General features: G+C 51.6%; 1 protein-coding gene across 1 annotated transcript; it reads right to left on the reverse strand.

Moving 5' to 3' along the window:
* Window positions 1-414: 414 nt before the first annotated feature.
* On the reverse strand, window positions 415-12,355 carry LOC105464325 (malonyl-CoA-acyl carrier protein transacylase). The gene is made up of 4 exons (XM_011712122.3): window positions 11,882-12,355; window positions 9,228-9,315; window positions 4,829-5,046; window positions 415-1,018 (listed from the first exon to the last, which is right to left on the reverse strand). The coding sequence occupies exons 1-4, from the start codon at window positions 12,302-12,304 to the stop codon at window positions 575-577; spliced, it is 1,173 nt and encodes a 390-aa protein (XP_011710424.1). The 5' UTR covers window positions 12,305-12,355; the 3' UTR covers window positions 415-574.
* Between the last annotated feature and the right edge of the window lie 8,324 nt (window positions 12,356-20,679).

Consider the following 20,679-nt stretch of genomic DNA (forward strand, 5'->3'; position numbering starts at 1 on the left):
CAGTAGGCACTCAATACATATGTCTTGGGTATGTCAACAAATGTGGGACTCTGTTTCCCAGCTGTCAAGTGAGGGGGTGAACAAAACTGCCAAGGCCAATTGGGTTCTACAACCTTTCAGATTTGTGACCAAGGAGCCCTGGGGGGGCAGGCTGGCGGTGGAGGAGGGGCTCCCCTAGCACTGGCCCAACTTGAGGCCACACCAGCATGTCCCCAGCATCCACAGAGCAGTGCAGCCTGCAGCAGCCAGTACGCCCCTTCCCACTGAGAGGGCACACCCGCCCATGGTGCAGGGCTGGCAGAGGCGGGGCCAGGCTTCCAGCTTCCCCACACACCAGCCCCGTGGCATCATCCTTCCCAACATCCAAACGTTTTTCCAAGGGGGAGAAATGGACTGGGTCATGTAAAGAAATACTCATTTTTAGGGCTTTTTATGTGGCCTTCAAAGCACGTTGCAAATAAATCCCTTTCACTCCTCAGAGGAGGAGCCATTAGGAAGGGAGGGTGTGGCAGGTGCAGCCTACAGCCTCTCCTCAGGAGGGCAGAGGGCGTTATCCCATTTGAGCCACCTGCAGTCATCTCGGGGGCTCCTCAGGGTCCAGGTCCACAGGTTCGAGGGTCTGCAGCACATTCACGGCGCTGTAGGACTTCCAGGCCTGCATGTTACAGCTTTTCAGGATGGCTCCCAGCTGCCTGCCGGGGCCTACTTCAAAAGTTTGGGGGAACTCTCTGCCCTTTTTCCTTTCATATATGGCATGCATCGTCTGCTCCCACTTCACCGGGGAGACCACCTGCTGAGCCAGCAGCTTCTGGATGTGGCTGGGATGCATGTATCTATGCCCGTGGACATTGGAGTAGACAGAAACCAGAGGCTTCTTAATGTCAATTGCCTTTAAAACTTGCGTCAGGGGCTCCACAGCTGGCTCCATGAGGCGGGTGTGGAATGCACCACTAACCGGTAACATCCTGGCGCGTCTGAAATGAAACTTAGAGGAATTCTTCTGGAGAAACCGTAGAGCCTGGGGAAGGAAGGAAGTTTCAGCCGGGCAATGTCCCAGAAATCCGCCTTTAGGGATCTGACCATTCACACGGCCAAACTGGGAGGGTGACCACAAAGAGACCCACAGCTGTTAGATGTGGACATGTGACCTGTCTGTCCCAGCACCATCCCCAGGCAATTCACTTAACATCCTGGAATCTCTTCTGTCTCATCCCTCAAATAAGCACAATTCCATCTACTTCACAACGCTGCCAGGAAGAGCAAACCCTACAAGGCACGCAACAGTGTCTGGTAAAGGAAAAAGCACTATCTAAGAAGTGTTAGTTCTCAGAATTCTATCACTCCTTTCATAATTTTTGACCAGTCTGTTTGCTTTTTATTCCATCATCTTCAAAATAAAAATTCAGAACTAAAATTCAAGCCCCATTTCACAAAGCAGGGTCTGGGATATTGTCACCTTCATCTGGGGTTTCTCTGGAGGAGAAAAGAGCTCTCCTCTTGATGCCAAAAACCTCCCCGGAGGCATCTGAGCTTAGAAGGGGACTCGGGCGAGCCAATAGCTCCAAACCCTTGCAACAGTTACCAAGCAACAGAACTTGCAAAGGTCTTTAAAATAGCAGATATTCTTTTAATTTTTATTTTTTATTTTTTTTGAGACAGAGTCTCACTCTGTCGCCCAGGCTGGAGTGCAGTGGCCGGATCTCAGCTCACTGCAAGCTCCGCCTCCCGGGTTTGCGCCATTCTCCTGCCTCAGCCTCCCGAGTAGCTGGGACTACAGGCGCCCGCCACCTTGCCCGGCTATTTTTTTGTATTTTTTAGTAGAGACGGGGTTTCACTGTGTTAGCCAGGATGGTCTTGATCTCCTGACCTCGTGATCCGCCCGTCTCGGCCTCCCAAAGTGCTGGGATTACAGGCTTGAACCACCGCGCCTGACCTAATTTTTATTTTTTTTAATTATTATTTTTTGAGATGGAGTCTTGTTCTGTCACCCAGGCTGGAGTGCAAAGGTGTGATCTTGGCTCACTGCAACCTGAACCTGCTTGAACTCACAGGTTCAAGCAATGCTCCTGCCTCAGCCTCCCAAGTAGCTGGGACTCTTAAGCGTGCACCACCAAGCCTGGCTAATTTTAGTAGAGATGGAGTTTCACCATGTTGGCCAGGCTGGTCTTGAACTCCTGGCCTCAAGTCATCTACCCACTTTAGTCTGTCAGTGTTCCCTTGAGACTGCTCCCATAGCCTGAGTCCTGGGCTGAAGACACCCAGCAGAACTCAGCCTGGTGAGCACAGACCAGGAGTGGGACCTGTGCTTGTGTGCTGTGACCACTGAAATGTGGGCTACTTGTCACTGCAGCAAAACCTGGCTTGTACTGACTCACCCATGCTTCCCCTCCACTATCACCCTCCATCCGGCTTCATCCCACTGAGGGCTGGATTGCAGGAACCAGGAGCCTCTTTGGTCTGGGCCTTCTGGACTCTGTAGCCCAAGCCCCTCCCTCCACACCTAGATCGTCTGAGTGACTGGCAGGTATGGGGATGGCTACTCAGTAGCACATCCTGGAGCATCTGTGGTCTCAAAGTGCTTTCCGTGTAAGGTCTCTGGACTCTGGCTCAACAGTTGAGCCCTCTCAAGTCCCAGGCTAGGGCCACAGGGGTCAAGGTCACCATCACAGGGGCCAGCAGGCTCCTCTGCAATGGCCAGTCCTTGGCCCAGGCGTTGGGCGAGCAGGGCCCAGGAGCCTTTTCACATCAGTTGTTGGAAAGGGGCTTCCCCACTGAGGAGTTACCCCTGCCCTCACCTGAGCTCTCTGCTGTGGCACTACCAAGAATACCAAAGGACAGCTGGGCACAGTGGCTCACGCCTATAATCCCAGCACTTTGGAAGGCTGAGGTGGGCAGATCACCTGAGCTCAGGAGTTCAAGACCAGCCTGGCCAACATGGTGAAATCATCTCTACTAAAAGTACAAAAATTAGCTGGGCATGGTGGCGTGCGCCTGTAGTCCCAGCTACAGGAGAATCACTTGAACCTGGGAGGTGGAGGTTGCAGTGAGCCAAGATCGTGCCACTGTACTGTAGCCTGGATGACAGAGTAAGACATTGTCTCAAAAAAACAAAAAAAAAAGTACCAAAAGGACAAACCTAGGAGTTGTCACCTAGACTGGGTGCACCTGTCTGGGAGCCTGTTGGGGAGACTCCTGCCCTGACTGGGAGGTCCTTCCTGAGTCACTTCTGGGCTTCCTTCCACGGCTGCTACAGGGAATGCATAACGAGCTCCATGACTGACCTGGGGCCACCGTACCTGACTTGCCTGCCACCTCAGAACAGTCACAGGAGGCTCCCGCCAACTTCCACTACTTCAGAGGAGTCAGTCGGGAACGCCTGGCATACAGTGAGCCCTCGAAGGGGAAGGGGAGTCAAGCACAGTCAAGTGGAGGAAACAGACTCCAGAGTGAGACGGGCTCAGGCTACCAGACCCAAGCACTCGCCTCTCTCTGCCTCAGCATTCTGGTGTGGAAAATGTGATTAAGAAACCCTTCCTTTAGCTGGGTGTGGTGGCCTGTGTCTGTAGTCCCAGCTACTTGGGAGACTGAGGTGGGGGGATCACTTGAGCCCAAGAGGTCCAGGCTGCAGTGAGCCATGATGGTGCCACTGTACTCCAGCCTAGGCAACAAAGTGAGACCCTGTCTCAAAAAAAAAGCAGCACTTCCTTCCATATAGCACAGGATGGGCTGTAAGTAAGTAAGACACGAAGACAGACAGAAATGCCTGGTCTGGGCAGCAGCCCCTCACACGGGCTGCAATCTGCGCTCACTCCGCATTCCCCGAGCCGGGCACTCAGCACCCACTGCTCTTTCCGTAGGGGGCTCCTGCCGCTCTGCTCAGGATGCCCCACTGCTGGTGAATGCGCGCCCATCCTCCAGCTGCTGCCTCCGGGGGTTGCTCTTAGGCCCATCAGTAGTCAGCCAGACCCTCACTGCGCCCCTCAGCCTGGAGTCATCCATTCACAGGGGTTCTTCCTTTGACGCTAGGAACCCTGGCTAATCAGTCTGTGCGTCCCCAGTGCTTGATAAATGTTTGGGGAAGTAGCAAATGGAAGGAAAGACGGTGGAAAGGAAATGGACTCCAGTGCAAAAACAGACACCTAAAAAAAGCAGGGCAGGCAGAGCGATCTAGCAGAAAACAGATCTCTTGGTCGGGCGCGGTGGCTCACGCTTGTAATCCCAGCACTTTGGGAGGCCGAGACGGGCGGATCACGAGGACAGGAGATCGAGACCATCCTGGCTAACGTGGTGAAACCCCGTCTCTACTAAAAATACAAAAATTAGCCGGGCGCGGTGGCAGGCGCCTGTAGTCCCAGCTATACTGGAGGCTGAGGCAGGAGACTGGCGTGAACCCGGGAGGTGGAGCTTGCAGTGAGTGGAGATCGCGCCACTGCACTCCAGCCTGGGCGACAGAGAGAGACTCCATCTCAAAAAAAAAAAAAAAGAAAAGAAAACAGATCTCTTTTCTCTAAGGAAGCAACCAGATCAGAGGCTCCTCAAAAGCCCAGAATCTCCAGGGAAGGCCCTGGAGATCACCTGGCCCTGCCCCTTTACATGGACTGGCTGGTTGGTTCCAGACCCCATTCTACACATGGTGGAGCAGGGCAGCATTCTTGCTCCTGCCCGCTTTGCAGCACTCAGTCCACCTCACTGCCCTGGCACCAAAATACTTCCTGAAGAGCAGGCTGGACAGAGCACCCGCCACACTGCTGGGCCTCACGGGTGTGGAGCAGTTCCAACCCTGTGTACTCGACTGGGGTTTATGAAGGCGGCTCCCATCAACACCCACCTCTCGGTGTCCTGAAATCACTCTGCAATCTGGAAAGAGGTAGTTGGACACTTCACATACAGGGTTCTCCATGCCTAGAGACTTGCAGTGTTCCCGGGCTTCCAAACAGGCAAAGTTGAACTTGGACTGACGCTGGCCGAGGACAGACAGCATCCCACTGGGGACAGCTTCTGAAGCTTCCTGCATGGCCTCAGCTCGGATTTTCACCGCATACAAACCTGTCCAGAGAGAAGTGCATTTGGAAAAATGAGGGCACAGAATGAAGGAGAAAAGGCCCAGCCTGAAAAACAAAGGTCAAGCTCCACTCTGCACTAGAGACAGTGACACTGGTGTCTGCCGCCGGCCCACAGGGCCACAGTTCTATATATCTCCATCGACTACACAGGCGCTCACCACCAAAAGTACGCTGCTGTGCTTGGCACTATGCAAACTAACCCAAGGAGCTTCCTGCCATAAAGCTGGTTTGGAGTAGGACAGTGGTGCTCAACAGGCTGGGGGCAGTGTCCAGAGACATTTTCTGGTTGTTCCGACTAGGGGAGAGTGCCACTGACATCTAGTGGGTAGAGGCCAGGGATGCTGCTCAACGTGCTGCACTGCACAGGACAGCTCCCCTTACCCTCCACAAAACAAATGACCTGGCCCAACAGCACCACTTAAAAAAAAAAAAAATAGTGCCACTATTGAGAAACCCCGGTGAAAGGTAAAGAGGAACCGGGTGGAAGCAGCCACGTTGCCTTAGCCAAGTCACAACCTCCTTGAGGTTCAAATTTTTAGTTAGTAAAATGAGGATAATAGTATCTAATCTGCCTGGGCTGTTGTGAAAGCCGGGAATGATTATTAGTTAGTTTATCAAAAGAGATCAAGCCGGGCGTGGTGGTTCACGCCTGTAATCCCAGCACTTTGGAAGGCTGAGGCAGGAGGATTGCTTGAGCCCAAGGAGTTCGAGACCAGCCTTGGCAACACAGGGAGACCCTGTCCCTACAAAAAAATAATAAAAATTAGCCAGGCATAGTGGTGCGTGCCTGTAGTCCCAGATGCTTGGGAGGCTGAGACGGGAGGATCACTTGTGCCTGGCAGGTTGAGGCTGCAGCTGTAGTAAGCTATGATTGCTCCACTGCACACCAGCCTGGGTGACAGAGCAAGACCCTGTCTCAAAACAAGAACAACAAAAAAGAACCATCAGAGACATGGGCCCCTGTACTACATGAATTTCAGTAATATAATTGTCCTAAGTCAAGTGTTACTGTCCCTGCTTAGAGCTAGAGAACCTGACACAGCCAAGGCAGATGAACGAAAACCTACAACTCCTGATTCAGTGTGGCTCAAGAGTGTGGAGAGAGGGCAGGCTGTGCCCAGGCAGGCAGTGCCAATGATAGTAACAGTGGCCTGAGGGCTGGTCGCTGTGGCTCGCACCTGTAGTTCCAGCACTTTGGGAGGCCAAGGCAGGCAGATCACTTGAACTCAGGAGTTCGAGACCAGACTGGACAACTTGGTAAAACCCTGTCACTACCAAAAATACAAAAATGAGCCGGGCGTGGTGGTGTGTGCCTGTGGTCCCAGCTACTTGGGAGGCTGAGGTGGGAGGATTGCTGGGGCCCAGGAAGTCGAGGCTACAGTGAGCTGTGTTCATGCCACTGTATTCCAGCCTGGGTGACGGAGTGAGACCCTGTATCAAAAAACCCTACAAAGCCACACATAAGAATGGCCTGAAACTACCAGACCCTCAACACCCTGGTCCTGCTTCCTGGGCAGACAGAAGAGATGAGCAGACCAAGAAGAGATTAAGGGACCTGCACAGCATTTCAGAGGTCAACAGAGAGACCTAAGGAGCAAATCCTGACAGATCTTCATTCACTTAGCACTTCTATGTACTGGACTTTTAGCTCCCTTACACAAGAACTGTAGGACAAATACATAAAGAGCCTGTGACATCAGGTACTTGGAGGCTAAGGCTTGAGACCAGGAGTTAGAGGCTGCAGTGAGCTATGACTGCATCATTGCACTCAAGCTGGAAGACAGAGCAAAACCCTGTCTCTTAAAAAAACAAATGAACAAGAGCCTGTGACAAGAAGTAGAAGAAAACATACAAGAAAACGGGGGAGAGCACGTAGAAGTCCTCCCACAGAGACATTCAATAACTAAGTAAAATGTCAAGGGAAAAAATTAGGCCAGGCACAGTGGCTCACACCTGTAAGTAATCCCAGCACTGCAAGAGGCTGAAGCTGGAGGAGCACTTGAGTCAGGAGTTCCAGACCAGCCCTGGCAACACAGCGAGACCCCATTTCTACAAAAAATTTTAAAATTAGCTGGGCATGATGGTGTGAGCCTGTAGTCCCCAGTTAGTCTGGAGACTGAGGCGGGAGGATCACCTGAGGCCAAGAGGCTGAGGCTGCAGTGAACTATGACTGCACCACTGCACTGTAGCTGGGGTGACAGAGCAAGATGCAGTCTCAAAAAAAAAAAAAAAAAAAAAAGAAAAGAAAAGAAAAAGAAAACACAAAATTGTAAATATGCTATAATTCCACACTTTTTTTTTTTTGACACAGAGTCTCATTCTGTCACCCAAGCTGGAGGGCAGTGACACAATCTCGGCTCACTGCCACCTCTGCCTTCTGGGTTCAAGCGATTCTAGTGCCTCAGCCTCCCAAGTAGCTAAGATTACAGGTGCCCGCCACCACCACACCCAAATGATTTTTGAATTTTTAGTAGAGATGGGGTTTCACCATGTTGGTCAGGCTGGTCTCCAACTCCTGCCTTAGGTGACCCGCCCGCCTTGGCCTCCCAAAGTGCTGGGCTGGGATGATAGGAGTGGGCCACCACACCAGGCCTAATTCTGCACATTATGTACACATAAAATGATACATGTAATAAAATTATTTCATAAAATGTGAAATTATGAAACTTTCCTTAATAATGCTATAATGCTTTGGAAAAAAAAAGCACTACAGTGAAATTCACAGAAAATATAATTAACCACTTTAATTTGTATAATTCAGTGGTATTTGGGGTATTCATAATGTTGTGTAACCACCAACTGTCTCTAGTTTCAAACACTCCATGTCCACTATGTAGGCACTCTCCATTTCTCCCTCTCCAGTCCCAATAACCTCTCGTGTTTCTACACTAGATTCTTGTTGGTTTGTTTTAGACAGGGTCTTGCTCTGCCATCCATGCTGCAGTGCAGTGACACAATCACAGCTCACTGTAGCCTCAGACTCAGGGGCTCAAGTGATCTTCTTACCTCAGGCTCCTGAGTAGCTGGAATTACAGGTGCATGCCACCAAGCCCAGCTAACTTTTTTTTTTTTTTTTTGACAGGGTGTCACTCTGCCACCTAGGCTGGAGTACAGTGGCATGATCATAGCTCACTGCAGCTTTGACCTCCTGGGTTCAGGTGATCCTCCCAAGTACTCGAGCTGGGACTACAGGTGCCCACCACCATGCCTGGCTAATTTTTGTCTTTTTTTTTTTTTTTTTTTTTGAGACAGTCTTGCTCTGTCACCCAGGCTGCACTGCAATGGTGCGATCTCGGCTCACTGCAAGCTCCGCCTCCCGGGTTCATGCCATTCTCCTGCCTCAGCCTCCTGAGTAGCTGGGAATACAGGCGTTCACCACCACGCCCGGCTAATTTTTTGTGTTTTTAGTAGAGACGGGGTTTCACCATGTTAGCCAGGATGGTCTTGATCTCCTGACCTCGTGATTCACCCGCCTCGGCCTCCCAAAGTACTGGGATTACAGGCGTGAGCCACCACACCCAGCCAATTTTTATATTTTCAGTAGAGATGAAGTTTTCACCATGTTGCCCACACTGGTCTAAAACTCCTAGGCTCAAACATCTATCTGCCTCTGCCTCCCAAAGTGCTGGCATCACAGGTGTGAACCACCGCATCCAACGTAATTTTTGTTTTTTGTTGGGGGCAGAGATGAGGGTCTCACTATGTGGCCCAAGATGGTCTGGAACGCCTCAAGTGATCCTCCTGCCTTGGCTTCCCAAAGCGCTGGGATTACAGACATGAGCCATGGTTCCTGGCCAGCAAAAATCTTAAGAAGTAAAACTGATATGGCTCCAGATCCAGTATTTATTTACTCTTTAATTCAATGAACATCTACTGAGCACGCACTATCCGTGGCAGGTGCTGCGGGTATAAGTGCGCAGGATAGTGGGTGAGACAGTTCAGCAAGCAGATTTTGTGAGATTATAAAAATAAGGGAAATCCCTAACGAATCCTTCAGGCTTGAAAAGGAATCACAGCAAAATCCTGTCCTCATGCGCCAATGTCACCCGTCCATGTGCTCCCTTCCCATCACCTGAGTGGGTCCAGTATCATTTTTGGCAGTGTCCCTTATCCCTAATGAGCCCAAGACCACAGCCTGGCATAAAACCAAACTCCTTCCTGTACCTTCAGCAAATTCCATGGCTCCGGCAAACACTAGGGCTGCAAATTCTCCCACGCTGAATCCAGCGGCAGCAACACAGTTCTCAATCACCTGTGGGAACAGACGCAGAACGTGAGGCCTCATTCTCCCGGGGAGTCCAGTTCCAGGACCCTGCACTTGAGAGATGGCAGGGTGTTTGGCATCTCAGGAAGCCAGGCTCTACGAACTTGGTGCACCAGCTGGAAGAGGACACACAGAAGTGACGTTGACAACCACTGAGTCCTGCCCCTTTATTTAGGAGGAGCTTTCCTGGTTATAGTCCAGTCGACTCCATCCATGCGTCCATGGTCACACTGACACCAACCCAGGGCTCTGGATTCCCTTGCCGTGGCCCTGCAGCAGGCTCTCAGGCCATATCATTGTGTACAAGTTAAGTGCATGACTTTTTTTTTTTTTTTTGAGGCGGAGTTTCGCTCTTGTTGCCCAGGCTGGAGTCCGATGGTACAATCCCGGCTTACTGCAACCTTCACCTCCCAGGTTCAAGGAATTCTCCCGCCTTAGCCTCATGAGTAGCTGGGATTATAGGCACCTGCCACCACGCCTGGCTAATTTTTGTATTTTTAGTAGAGACAGGGTTTCACCATATTGGCCAGGCTGGTCTCGAACTCCTGACCTCGTGATCCACCCGCCTCAGCCTCCTGAAGTGCTGGATTATAGGTGTGAACCACCTCACCCGGCCAAGAGCATGACTTTGAGTCAGAGACTAGGTTTCTTAGCTCGGGAGAGTTCCTAATCCCTCTGAGCTTTTTATCTCATCTGTGAAATGAGGAAAGAACAGGACCTACCCCAAAAGGCTGCTGAGAGAATTATGTGAATATAATGTTTATACAGTGCTTAGCACAGACCCAGCCTAGGGTAAGCAGTGAATGAATATTATGATGATGATTCAACAGGAACACGTAACTAATTCTTCTAATATCCCTGAGTCTGCATTCCTCAACCATCAAATAACAGTATTAACCTCATCAGGTGGTTGTGAAGGTGAAATAGGGTAAAGGATCTCAAGTGGTAGCTTAACATTTACCGTCTTATTAAATATTAATAACAATCAATCCACCACCTTCGAATGAAGTGACATTCTCAACTAATCTCAGTGTTCCTTCATTTAGGCCAGTGCAGTGGCTCATGCCTGTAATCCTACCACTTTGGGAGGCCGAGGTGGGTGAACCTGGGAGGTGGAGTTTGCAGTGAGCCCAGATCGAGCCACTGCACTCCAGCCTAGGCAACAAGAGCAAAACTCCTTCTCAAAAGAAAAAAAAAAAAAAGCATGCCGTTTAGGCTGGTGCGGTGGCTCCCGCCTGTAATCCCAACAGTTTGGGAGGCTGAGGTGGGTGGATCACTTGAGGTCAAGAGTTTGAGACCAGCCTGGGCAACACGGAGAAACCCTGGTTCTACTAAAAATACAAAATTAGCTGGGCGTGGTGGCCCACACCTGTAATCTCAGTTACTCGGGAGGCTGAGGTATGATTATCACTTGGGCTCAGGAGGCAGTGGTCTGCAGTAAGTCAAGTTTGTGCCACTGCACTCCAGCCTGGGTAATAGAGCAAAACTGCATCTCAAAAAGAAAAAAAAAAGAAAGAAATTTAATCCTTTAAAAATCATTTAGTAATTCATTCAATGATTTAGGATCATTTAAAACCACAAACCGCCCTCCACTCCCACATCCCCTTTACCTGCTCTCTACTTCTTTCTGTAACACTTATCATTTTAACAGAGCATCCAATTTACCTAGTTATTGCATTTACTGTTTTCTTTTTTTTATTATTTAATTTTTGAGATGGAGTTTCGCTCTTGTTGCCCAGGCTGCAGTGCAATGGCAAGATCTGGGCTCACCGCAACCTCTGCCTCCCAGGTTCAAGTGATTTGTCTTCCCCAGCCTCCCGAGTAGCTGGGATTACAGGCACGCGCCACCACGCCCGGCTAATTTTGTATTTTTAGTAGGGACAGGATTTCCCCATGTTGGTCAGGCTGGTCTCGAACTCTCGACCTAAGGTAATCCGCCCGCCTCGGCCTCCCAAAGTGCTGGGATTACAGGCATGAGCCACCGGGCCCCTCCTCATGTACTGTTTACTATCTGTCTCCACTAAGATGTAAGGTCCCCTAGGGCAGGGATCGTTGTTTTGCTCAGGGCGCCTAAAACATTGCTTGGCATACATGGGAACTCTATAAAACTAGATCGAGGCCGGGCGCGGTGGCTCATGCCTGTAATCCCAGCACTTTGGGAGGCCGAGGCGGGTAGATCACGAGGTCAGGAGATCGAGACCATCCTGGCTAACATAGTGAAACCCCGTCTCTACTAAAGATACAAAAAATTAGCCGGGCGTGGTGGCGGGCGCCTGTAGTCCCAGTTACTCGGAAGGCTGAGGCAGGAGAACGGCGTGAACCCGGGAGGCGGAGCTTGCAGTGAGCCGAGATCTGGCCACTGCACTCCAGCCTGGGCGACAGAGCCAGACTCCGCCTCAAAAACAAACAAACAAACAAAAACACCTCGATCGAATGAGTGAGACGTGGGAGCCCCCCGGAATGGCAGGCGGAAGCCCCTGGGAGGACCACCCTGGTGATGAGAGCTCAGGCAGAGCTCACCTTCCCCCTCCTGCCACGGGGCCTCGGGCCTCACCGAGGGCTGCAGGTGATGTAGTTTTTCCACAGCGGCCAGCGATGCCACGAAGATCGCGGGCTGGCAGTGCACGGTGCGGTCCAGGGTCTCCTGCGGCCCGTGCAGGCTCAGCTCCAGCAGGTCGTAGCCCAGTACTCGGCGGGCGGCGGCGTAGAGTTCGCGGACGCGCGGGTAGCCGAGCAGACCGCGGCCCATGCCCACCACCTGGCTGCCCTGGCCAGGGAAGAGCAGCACGGAGCACTGGCCCGGCATTCGCCGCTCCGTCGCCGCCGAGGGCGCCTCCTCCTCCGCCCCGGTCGCATCTCGCAGCAGCTCCGCTACATCCTGGGCGCCCGGCGGAGGCACCGGGAAGCTCGAGACGCCGCGGCGGCCGCTGGCGCCCAAGCCCCGGGCCCACGCGGTCCGCGCGACCCGAACGCTCATGGTCGTACACCTGCCCGCGCGCGTTACTGTGGCGACCGAGGCCCAACTGCGGCGGCGCGGCGCAGCGTGGTCCCTGACGCATCTCCTGCCGGGGCTCCCGGGGCATCTGGAGCGGGAAGAAAGGTTCCGCAGGGGTTGGTTCCGCCGCGGCTCCGAGGCCCTTCAGGCTGCGCTCTGGGGACCTGGAGTGACCCATGCGTTTACTTAAATATCCACAGCCAAGAACGGAACATGATGCCACACCACAATGGATCCTCAACAGATATTTATGGAATAAATAACGCAACGCAATGTAATATTTACGCTTTCTACCTGGCACATGAAGAGCACTTGAAACTCTTCCACATTGGTGGTTTTGTTGTTGTGTTTTTCTGAGACAGAGTCTCGCTCTGTCACTCAGACTGGAGTGCAGTGGCACGTTCTTTGCTCACTGCAACCGCCGCCTCCCAGGTTCAAGCGATTCTCCTGCTTCAGCCTCCCCAGTAGCTGGGATTACAGGCGCCCGCCACCACGCACGGCTAATGTTTGTATATTTAGTAGGGACAGGGTTTCACCATGTTGACCAGGCTGGTCTCGAACTCCTGACCTCAGGTGATCCACCACGCCTCGGCCTCCCAAAGTGTTGGGATTACAAGCGTGAGCCACCGCGCCCGGCCAGCAACCACATTTCTTGCATATGATTCTCCCAACCACAGGAGTTGGCATGGCCGACCATCCGTTGTCAGCTCCCAACTATACAAGATAACAGCTCTCTTTTATGTTTTCTTACAAACCACAGAGGGCCTGGCACATAATAAGCATCCAATAGATCTTTATGCTATTGAACAAAGCCCTGAGTATGTTTCAGATATTAGCTTATTTAATTCCTCACAGCAACGCTGTGATGGATAGTTGCTCAGAGATTGAGTGACAGGTGGTTAGTGACAGAATAGGGGTTGGCAATTGGGGTTATCTAATGCTAACCTAAAAGTAACTCAAGAGACACAGGCTTGGCCAGGTGCAGTGGCTCACGCCTGTAATCTCAGCACTTTGGGAGGCCGAGGCAGATGGATCACTTGAGGTCAGGAATTCAAGACCAGCCTGGCCAACATGGAGAAACCCGTCTCTACTAAAAATACAAAAATTAGCTGGGCGTGGTGGCAGGCACTTATAGTCCCAGCTACTCGGGAGGCTGAGGCAGGAGAATCGCCTAAACTTGGGCGGCAGAGGTTGCAGTGAGCCGAGACTGCGCTGCGCCATTGTACTCCAGCCTGGGCAACAAAAAAGAAACTCCATCTCAAAAAAAAAAAAAAAAAAAAAAATATATATATATATATATATATATATATATATATATGTATATATATGGAGGAGACTTTCAGGTTAAGACACATAGAGAGAGCACTGCCTCTGGAAGCCCATAAATCCACAACAAAGAGATATTTAAAGATATAAATATACAAGGACAGGAAGAACAGGAAAGGGGACCCCCAGCAGTGGAATCTCTGGAAGCTGGAAAGCAGATCGGCTGGTATTACCTGACTGGGCTGATCTCAGACAGCTAAATCCCTGCTAGGAGTGGGGAAGGCTGCGAGCCAGTCCTTACTCATACAACAGAATCCTCAAAAACGTAAGAATGGGCAGCAGCTGCTGCTGCTGCTAGAGCTAAGGGTGAAAGAAGGCCAAAACAAAGAGGATTATTTGGAGGTGCCTTTGATAAACAGATCTTTAGGTCCCCTCCAGCTCCCTAGCCACTGGGTGATGTCCCTCCCCTACTTTAGGACCCATCTGGGGTTTCACGGGAGAGAGACAAACAAAGGGTCTCTGGGCCAGGTGCAGTGGCTCATGTCTATAATCCCAGCTACTCAGGAGGCTGAGGCAGGAGAATCACTTGAACCTGGGAGGCGGAGGTTGCAGTGAGTCGAGATCGCACCATTGCACTCCAGCCTGGGCAACAAGTGCGAAACTCTGTCTCAAAAAAAAAAAAAAAAAGAAAGAAAGAAAGAAAGAAAAAAAAAATTATTGGCCATACACAGTGGCTCAGGCCTGTAATCCCAGTGATTTGGAAGGCTGAGGCAGGAGGATCACTTGAGGCCAGGAGTTCAAGAGCAGCCTGGGCAAAATAGTCAAGACTGTTTCCTTTTTTCTTCACCAAAAGCAGATACTTGAAAGACCCTGTTTCTACAAAAGGAAAAAAAAAAATAGCTGGGTACTGTGGCTCATGCTTGTAGTTCCAGCTACATAGGAGGCTGAGTCGGGAGAACTGCTTGAGCCCAGGCGTATGAGGCTGCAGTGAGCCATGACTGAACTACTGCACTCCAGCCTGGGTGACAGAGGGAGACCCTGTCTGAAAAAAAAAAAAAAAAAAAAAAAAAGAAGCCAGGTGCAGTGCCTCACACCTGTAATCCAAGCACTTTGGGAGGCCAAGGCGGACAAATCACCTGAGTTCAGGAGTTCAAGACCAGCGTGGCCAAACATGGCAAAACCCTATCTGTACTAAAAATACAAAAATTAGCAGAATGTGGTGGCACATACCTGTAATCCCAGCTACTTGGGAGGATGAAGCATGAGAACTGCTTGAACCTGTGAGGTGGGGGTTGCAGTGAGCTGAGATCACACCACTGCACTTCAGCCTGGGTGACTGAGTCAGATTCTGTTTGAAAAAAAAAAAGAAAAAAAGAAGAAGAAGAAAAGGCCGGGCGTGATGGATCACACCTGTAATCTCAGCAGTTTGGGAGGCCGAGGTGGGCAGATTGCCTGAGCTCAGGAGTTCAAGACCAGCCTGGGCAACACGGTGAAACCCCGTCTCTACTAAAATACAAAGAATTAGCCAGGCGTGGTGGCGTGCGCCTGTAATTCTAGCTACTCAGGAGGCTGAGGCAGGAGAATTGCTTGAACCCAGGAAGTGGAGGTTGCAGTGAGCCAAGATCGTACCACTGCACTCCAGCCTAGGCGACAGAGCGAGATTCCATCTCAAAAAAAAAAAAAAAAATGTCAGCAAGAAAAGGAAGTTACACGGATGCAGCTAGAGGTCATTATCCTAAGCAAATTAATGCAGAAACAGAAAATCAAATACCTCATGTCCTCACGTATAAATGGGAGTGAAACATTGATACATCTGGACATAAAGATGAGAACAATGGATACTGGGAACTCCTAGAGGTGGGCGGGAGTGAGGCAAGGATTGAAAAACTGCCCACTACTGCCATGGTCACTGTCTGGATGACAGAATCAATTGTACCCCAAACCTCAGCATCACACAATATACCCATATAACAAACCTGCACATGTACCCCCGAATCTAAAATAAAAGGTGATATTAAAAAAAAAAAAAAAAGACGGCCGGGCACAGTGGCTCATGTCCGTAATCTCAGCACTTTGGGAGGCCGAGGCGGGTGGATCACCTGAGATCAGGAGTTCGAGACCAGCCTGGCCAATGCGGCGAAACCCTGTCTCTACTAAAAATACAAAAATTAGCAAGGTGTCACGGCACATGCCTGTAATCCCAGCTGCTTGGGAGGCTGAGGCAGGAGAATCCCTTGAACTGGGGAGGCAGAGGTTGCAGTGAGCTGAGATTACGCCACTGCACTCCAGCCTGGGCAACAGAGTGAGACTCTCTCTCAAAAAAAAAAAAAAAAAAAAAAAAAAAGAGAAAAGGAAGTTAGAAAAACAACCCCTAGAAAAACAGCCGTAGAGGCTCTACATTCTGAGTCATAGGAGTTCCAGAAAGAGAAGTGATTGCTACATAACACAAATTTGAAAAGAAAGAGAAGTGAGAAAATAGAGGGAAGGAAATCAAAGAAATAATCCAACTTCTGAAAAGTAAAGAATGAGCTTCCAGCAGGAAAGTGCCTGTTGAGTGCGGGCACAGTGGAGGAAATGAGGCCACATAATCATCTGGGTGTGTTGGAGCTCGCCTGTAATCCCAGCTACTCGGGAGGCTGAGGCAGAAGAATTGCTTCAGCCCAGGAGGCAGAGGTTGCAGTGAGCTGAAATCGTACCACTGCACTCCAGCTTGGATTACAGAGTGAGACTCTGTCTCAAAAAAAAAAAAAAAAAAAAAAAAGTAAAGTAGGCCTACATAGAGGAATATCAGTGTGAAATTGCAGAACTCTGGGGCCCAAAATCTTAAAAACTTTCCAGGAAGAACAAAATCGGTTACATATAAAGGATCCACAACATGGCCAGAGCAGGAGGATTGCTTGAGCCCAGGAGTTGGAAACCTGTCAGAGCAACGTAGCGTGACCCTGTGTCTACAAAAAAATAAAAAACAAAACACAAAAAAGAACCAAAGGCTCCCGAAACAGAATGGCTTTAGCCTGCTCAACTGCAGCTGGCCGACAGCGTCTCTTCATTATTCTGAAGGACAACGAGCTCCAGTTCAGCCAAGCGTCAGCCATCTATGGGGATCTATGGGGTAGGATGCAAGAATTCAGCAATGTTACCTTCCGGGCAGTCTTTCTCAAGAACTCCTGGAGGACAGGCTCAACACAAGCAAGGGGGGACCAAGAAGGAGGAAGATGTGAAATCCAGGAAATAAAGACCCATGCAGGAGGGGGTGGGGGCATCCCCAGGGGGTGAAGAAAGACTCGGGAATGGTGTGTGTACCCAGCCTGTGCAGCCTGTCCAGCGGGGAGCAGCGTGACTCGAGACATGTTGAGAGCTGGCATTACCAACATCCTTGCTGCCATGCTGCTCATTTAGGTACAGAATGCCCCAAGAGCCTGGCCTAGATTATTTTTTTGTTTGTTTGAGACAGAGTCTCACTTTGTCACCCAGGCTGGAGTGCAGCGGTAAGATCTCGGCTCACTGCAACCTCCGCCTCCCGGGTTCAAGCGATTCTCCTGCCTCAGCCTCCCGAGTAGCTGGGACTACAGGTGCCCACCACCATGCCCTGCTATTTTTTTGTATTTTTAGTAGAGATGGGGTTTCACCGTGTTAGCCAGGATTGTGTCGATCTCCTGACCTCATGATCTGCCCACCTTAACCTCCCAAAGTGCTGGGATTACAGGCGTGAGCCACTGTACCTGGCCCTGGCCCAGACTCTTGCCTGCACGTGGCTGGTCCCGATCACAGGCTGAGGAAGCCCCGTTCTTGCCCTGCTGCCTGGGTCTGCTGAGGACACATGGCCCACCTGACAGGCCTCACCCTGCTTCTGAGGTCTGAGCACCCTACTCCTCAGGGCACTGTGAGCTCAGAAGCAAGAGACAGAACGGCTCATGCCCCTGACCATTTCCTGCTGAATGTCCATACCACAGCTCTGCTCAGCGTCCAAACAGGGGAGCCCCACCCACAGCCATGCCCTCTGCCTGCCCCAGAGGGGGCTCTTGTCAGTGCCCACAGAGGCTGGGCCCAGCCTGTACCCCAGGCACTCACCTGAGTTTATCTTTCCGGGAGTCTTCTGGCCTGGCCATGGCGCCTGTTCTGCCCCAGCCGGGGGTGTGCTGCCTCTGCACACATAGTACTCAGGGAAACACACCTGGGTGGGATTCATAAAACCCTAAAGGAAAGCACGGGCGTGTTCAACCCAAGTCAAAGTAAAGGTGACCTCTCAGGTGGGGAGGAATCACTTGGGAGGACCCAGGGCGCTCCTAGGACACTGGTAATGTTCTGGTCATAACCTGGGGAATGGGCACAACTGGTATTATTATTGTAATGTATACGTGTGTGTGTGTGTGTGTGTTTTTTTTAATTGAGTTTTGCTTTATCACCCAGGCTGGAGTGCAGAGGTGTGATCTCGACTCACTGCAACCTCCGCCTCCCGGGTTAAAGCAATCCTCCTGCCTCAGCCTCCTGAATAGCTGGGATTACAGGTGCACACCACCACACCCAGCTAATTTTTGTATTTTTAGTAGAGATGGGGTTTCACCATGTTGGCCAGGTTGGTCTCCAACTCCTGACCTGACGTGATCTGCCTGCCTTGGCCTCCCAAAGTGCTGGGATTATAGGTGTGAGCCACTGCACCCAGCCACATGTGTGTCTTATTTTTATTTTATTTTGTTTTGTTTTTTGATAGTCTCACTGTGTTGCCCAAGCTGCAGAGCAAAGGTGTGATCTCAGCTCACTGCAACCTCCGCCTCCCAGTTCAAGCGATTCTCCTGCCTCAGCCTCCTGAGTAGCTGGGATTACAGGCGCCTGCCACCACACCCAGCTAATTTTTGTATTTTTAGTAGAGACAGGGTTTCACCATGTTGGTCAGGCTGGTCGAGAACTCCTGACCCCAGGTGATCCACCCACCTTGGCCTCCCAAAGTGCTGGGATTACAGGTGTAAGCCACCATGCCCGGCTAAGAAGGATTTTTTTTTTTTTTAATTAATTAATTAATTAATTTTTTTTTTTTGAGACAGAGTCTTGCTCTGTCGCCCAGGCTGGGGTGCAGTGGCCGGATCTCAGCTCACTGCAAGCTCCGCCTCCCGGGTTTAGACCATTCTCCTGCCTCAGCCTCCCGAGTAGCTGGGACTACAGGCGCCCGCCACCTCGCCCGGCTAGTTTTTTGTATTTTTTTAGTAGAGACGGGGTTTCACCGTGTTAGCCAGGATGGTCTCAATCTCCTGACCTCGTGATCCGCCCGTCTCGGCCTCCCAAAGTGCTGGGATTACAGGCTTGAGCCACCGCGCCCGGCCTTTTTTTTTTTTTTTTTTTGAGATGGAGTCTCGCTGTGTCACCAGGCTGGAGTGCAGTGGTGCCGTCTCGGCTCACTGCAGCCTCCACCTTCTGAGTTCAAGAGATTCTCCTGCCTTAGCCTCCCAAGTGGCTGGGATTACAGGCACACACCACCATGCCCGGCTAATTTTTGTATTTTTAGTAGAGATAGTGTTTCACCATGTTGGCCAGGCTGGTCTTGAACTCCTGACCTAGTGATCCACCCACCTCGGCCTCCCAAAGTGCTGGGATTACAGGCGTGAGCCACCGCGCCTGGCCAGAAGGAATTTTTTAAAAGTTAAAGCGGCAGGGAGCGGTGGCTCACACCTGTAATCCCAGCACTTTAGGAGGCTGAGGCGGGTAGATCACCTCAGGTCAGGAGTTCAAGACCAGCCTGGCCAACATGGTGAAACCCCATTTCTACTAAAAATACAAAAATTAGCCGGGCGTGGTGGCAGGTGCCTGTAATCCCAGCTGCTGGGAGGCTGAGGGAGGAGAGAATCACTTGAACCCAGGAGGCAGAAGTCGCAGTGAGCCGGGATTGTGCCATTGAACTCTAGCCTGGGAGACAAGAGCGAAACTCCGTCTCAAAAAAAAAAAGAAAGAAAGGAAGGAGGGAGGGAGGGAGAGAGGAAGGAAGGAAGGAAGGAAGGAAGGAAGGAAGGAAGGAAGGAAGGAAGGAAGGAAGGAAGGAAGGAAAAGAAACCCAGAAGAAAAAGATGAATGATGAATGGAACCAAGCCTGGGTTATCCTTGTCTTTAGGCCAACACAGTCAAAAATAGATTATATATGTTTGTCTTTTAATAGAGGAAGAGGCTTACAAAGGCAACAGTGCCAGGTCCTAGGAAAGCCATAGTACAGCCTGGCTGGAAGGAGGCTCCCAGCCTCTGTGTCTGGGTAGAAGTAGCCACTGTTCTCCTTGGCCCCTGCAGGATCAGTTTGGCCCAATGTGGCTGGTGCAGGCTGAGGGGTGTTGCTAGTCTGAGTTGGCCGGAGGGAGCTGGGACAGCCTTGGGCTGCAGCAAGACAGCCACAGTGCCAAGGGCCTGGGGCTTGACACGCCCTGCATGGGAGTGGACCTGGGCAGCTGGAGGCCACCTCTGGACTGTGATGATGGCAGCCTCTCCCCTCACTGAGCGCCGAGCATCTGAGGGGTGTCCTGCCTGCATCACCGCCTTGTGGCTTCATCAGTCCCACGAGTTTGTGCCCATTTTACAGATGAGGAGATGGAGACCCAGAGAACCAGTCAGAAAGTGGTCGGGCCAGGACTAAGAGTGCAGCGCGCAGTCTCCGTGCCCTGGATCAACAGCTCAAGGAACTGGGGTGCTCCGGAAATGGGGCCAAGGCTGCTGAGCAGGAGGACGCTCAGGGCCTTGCCCTCAGGAGAGGCAATCCCCCACTGGGAGATCGGTCTTGTTGCCGCATTTTATAGATGGGAAAATGAGACTAGAAGAAACCACAAGCGACCCGCCGGCGGACACACGGCAACGTTTTAGGTGCTGGGTCTGGCCGGGCGGCCATCACCGGTCACCGTGGGGAGGAGAAGGAGCCGAGAGACTCGCTCGCGGCCGGGGGGAGGCAGAAGCCCGTCCCGCGGGAGAGGTGGCTTTGAGGAGTGAGCTCCCGGTCCCGCGGGGATGCCAGTGGGTCCAGGGCCCGGGCTGCCAGGCGGGGCGGGGCGGAGCGGGGCGGGGCTCGGCCGGGTAGTGGGGCGGGGCCGGGCGGTGGATTGACGGGCGGGGCCTGGTGGCGG

The sequence above is a fragment of the Macaca nemestrina genome, chromosome 15 (genome assembly GCF_043159975.1).
Source record: "Macaca nemestrina isolate mMacNem1 chromosome 15, mMacNem.hap1, whole genome shotgun sequence".
Classification (NCBI taxonomy): Eukaryota; Metazoa; Chordata; class Mammalia; order Primates; family Cercopithecidae; genus Macaca; species Macaca nemestrina.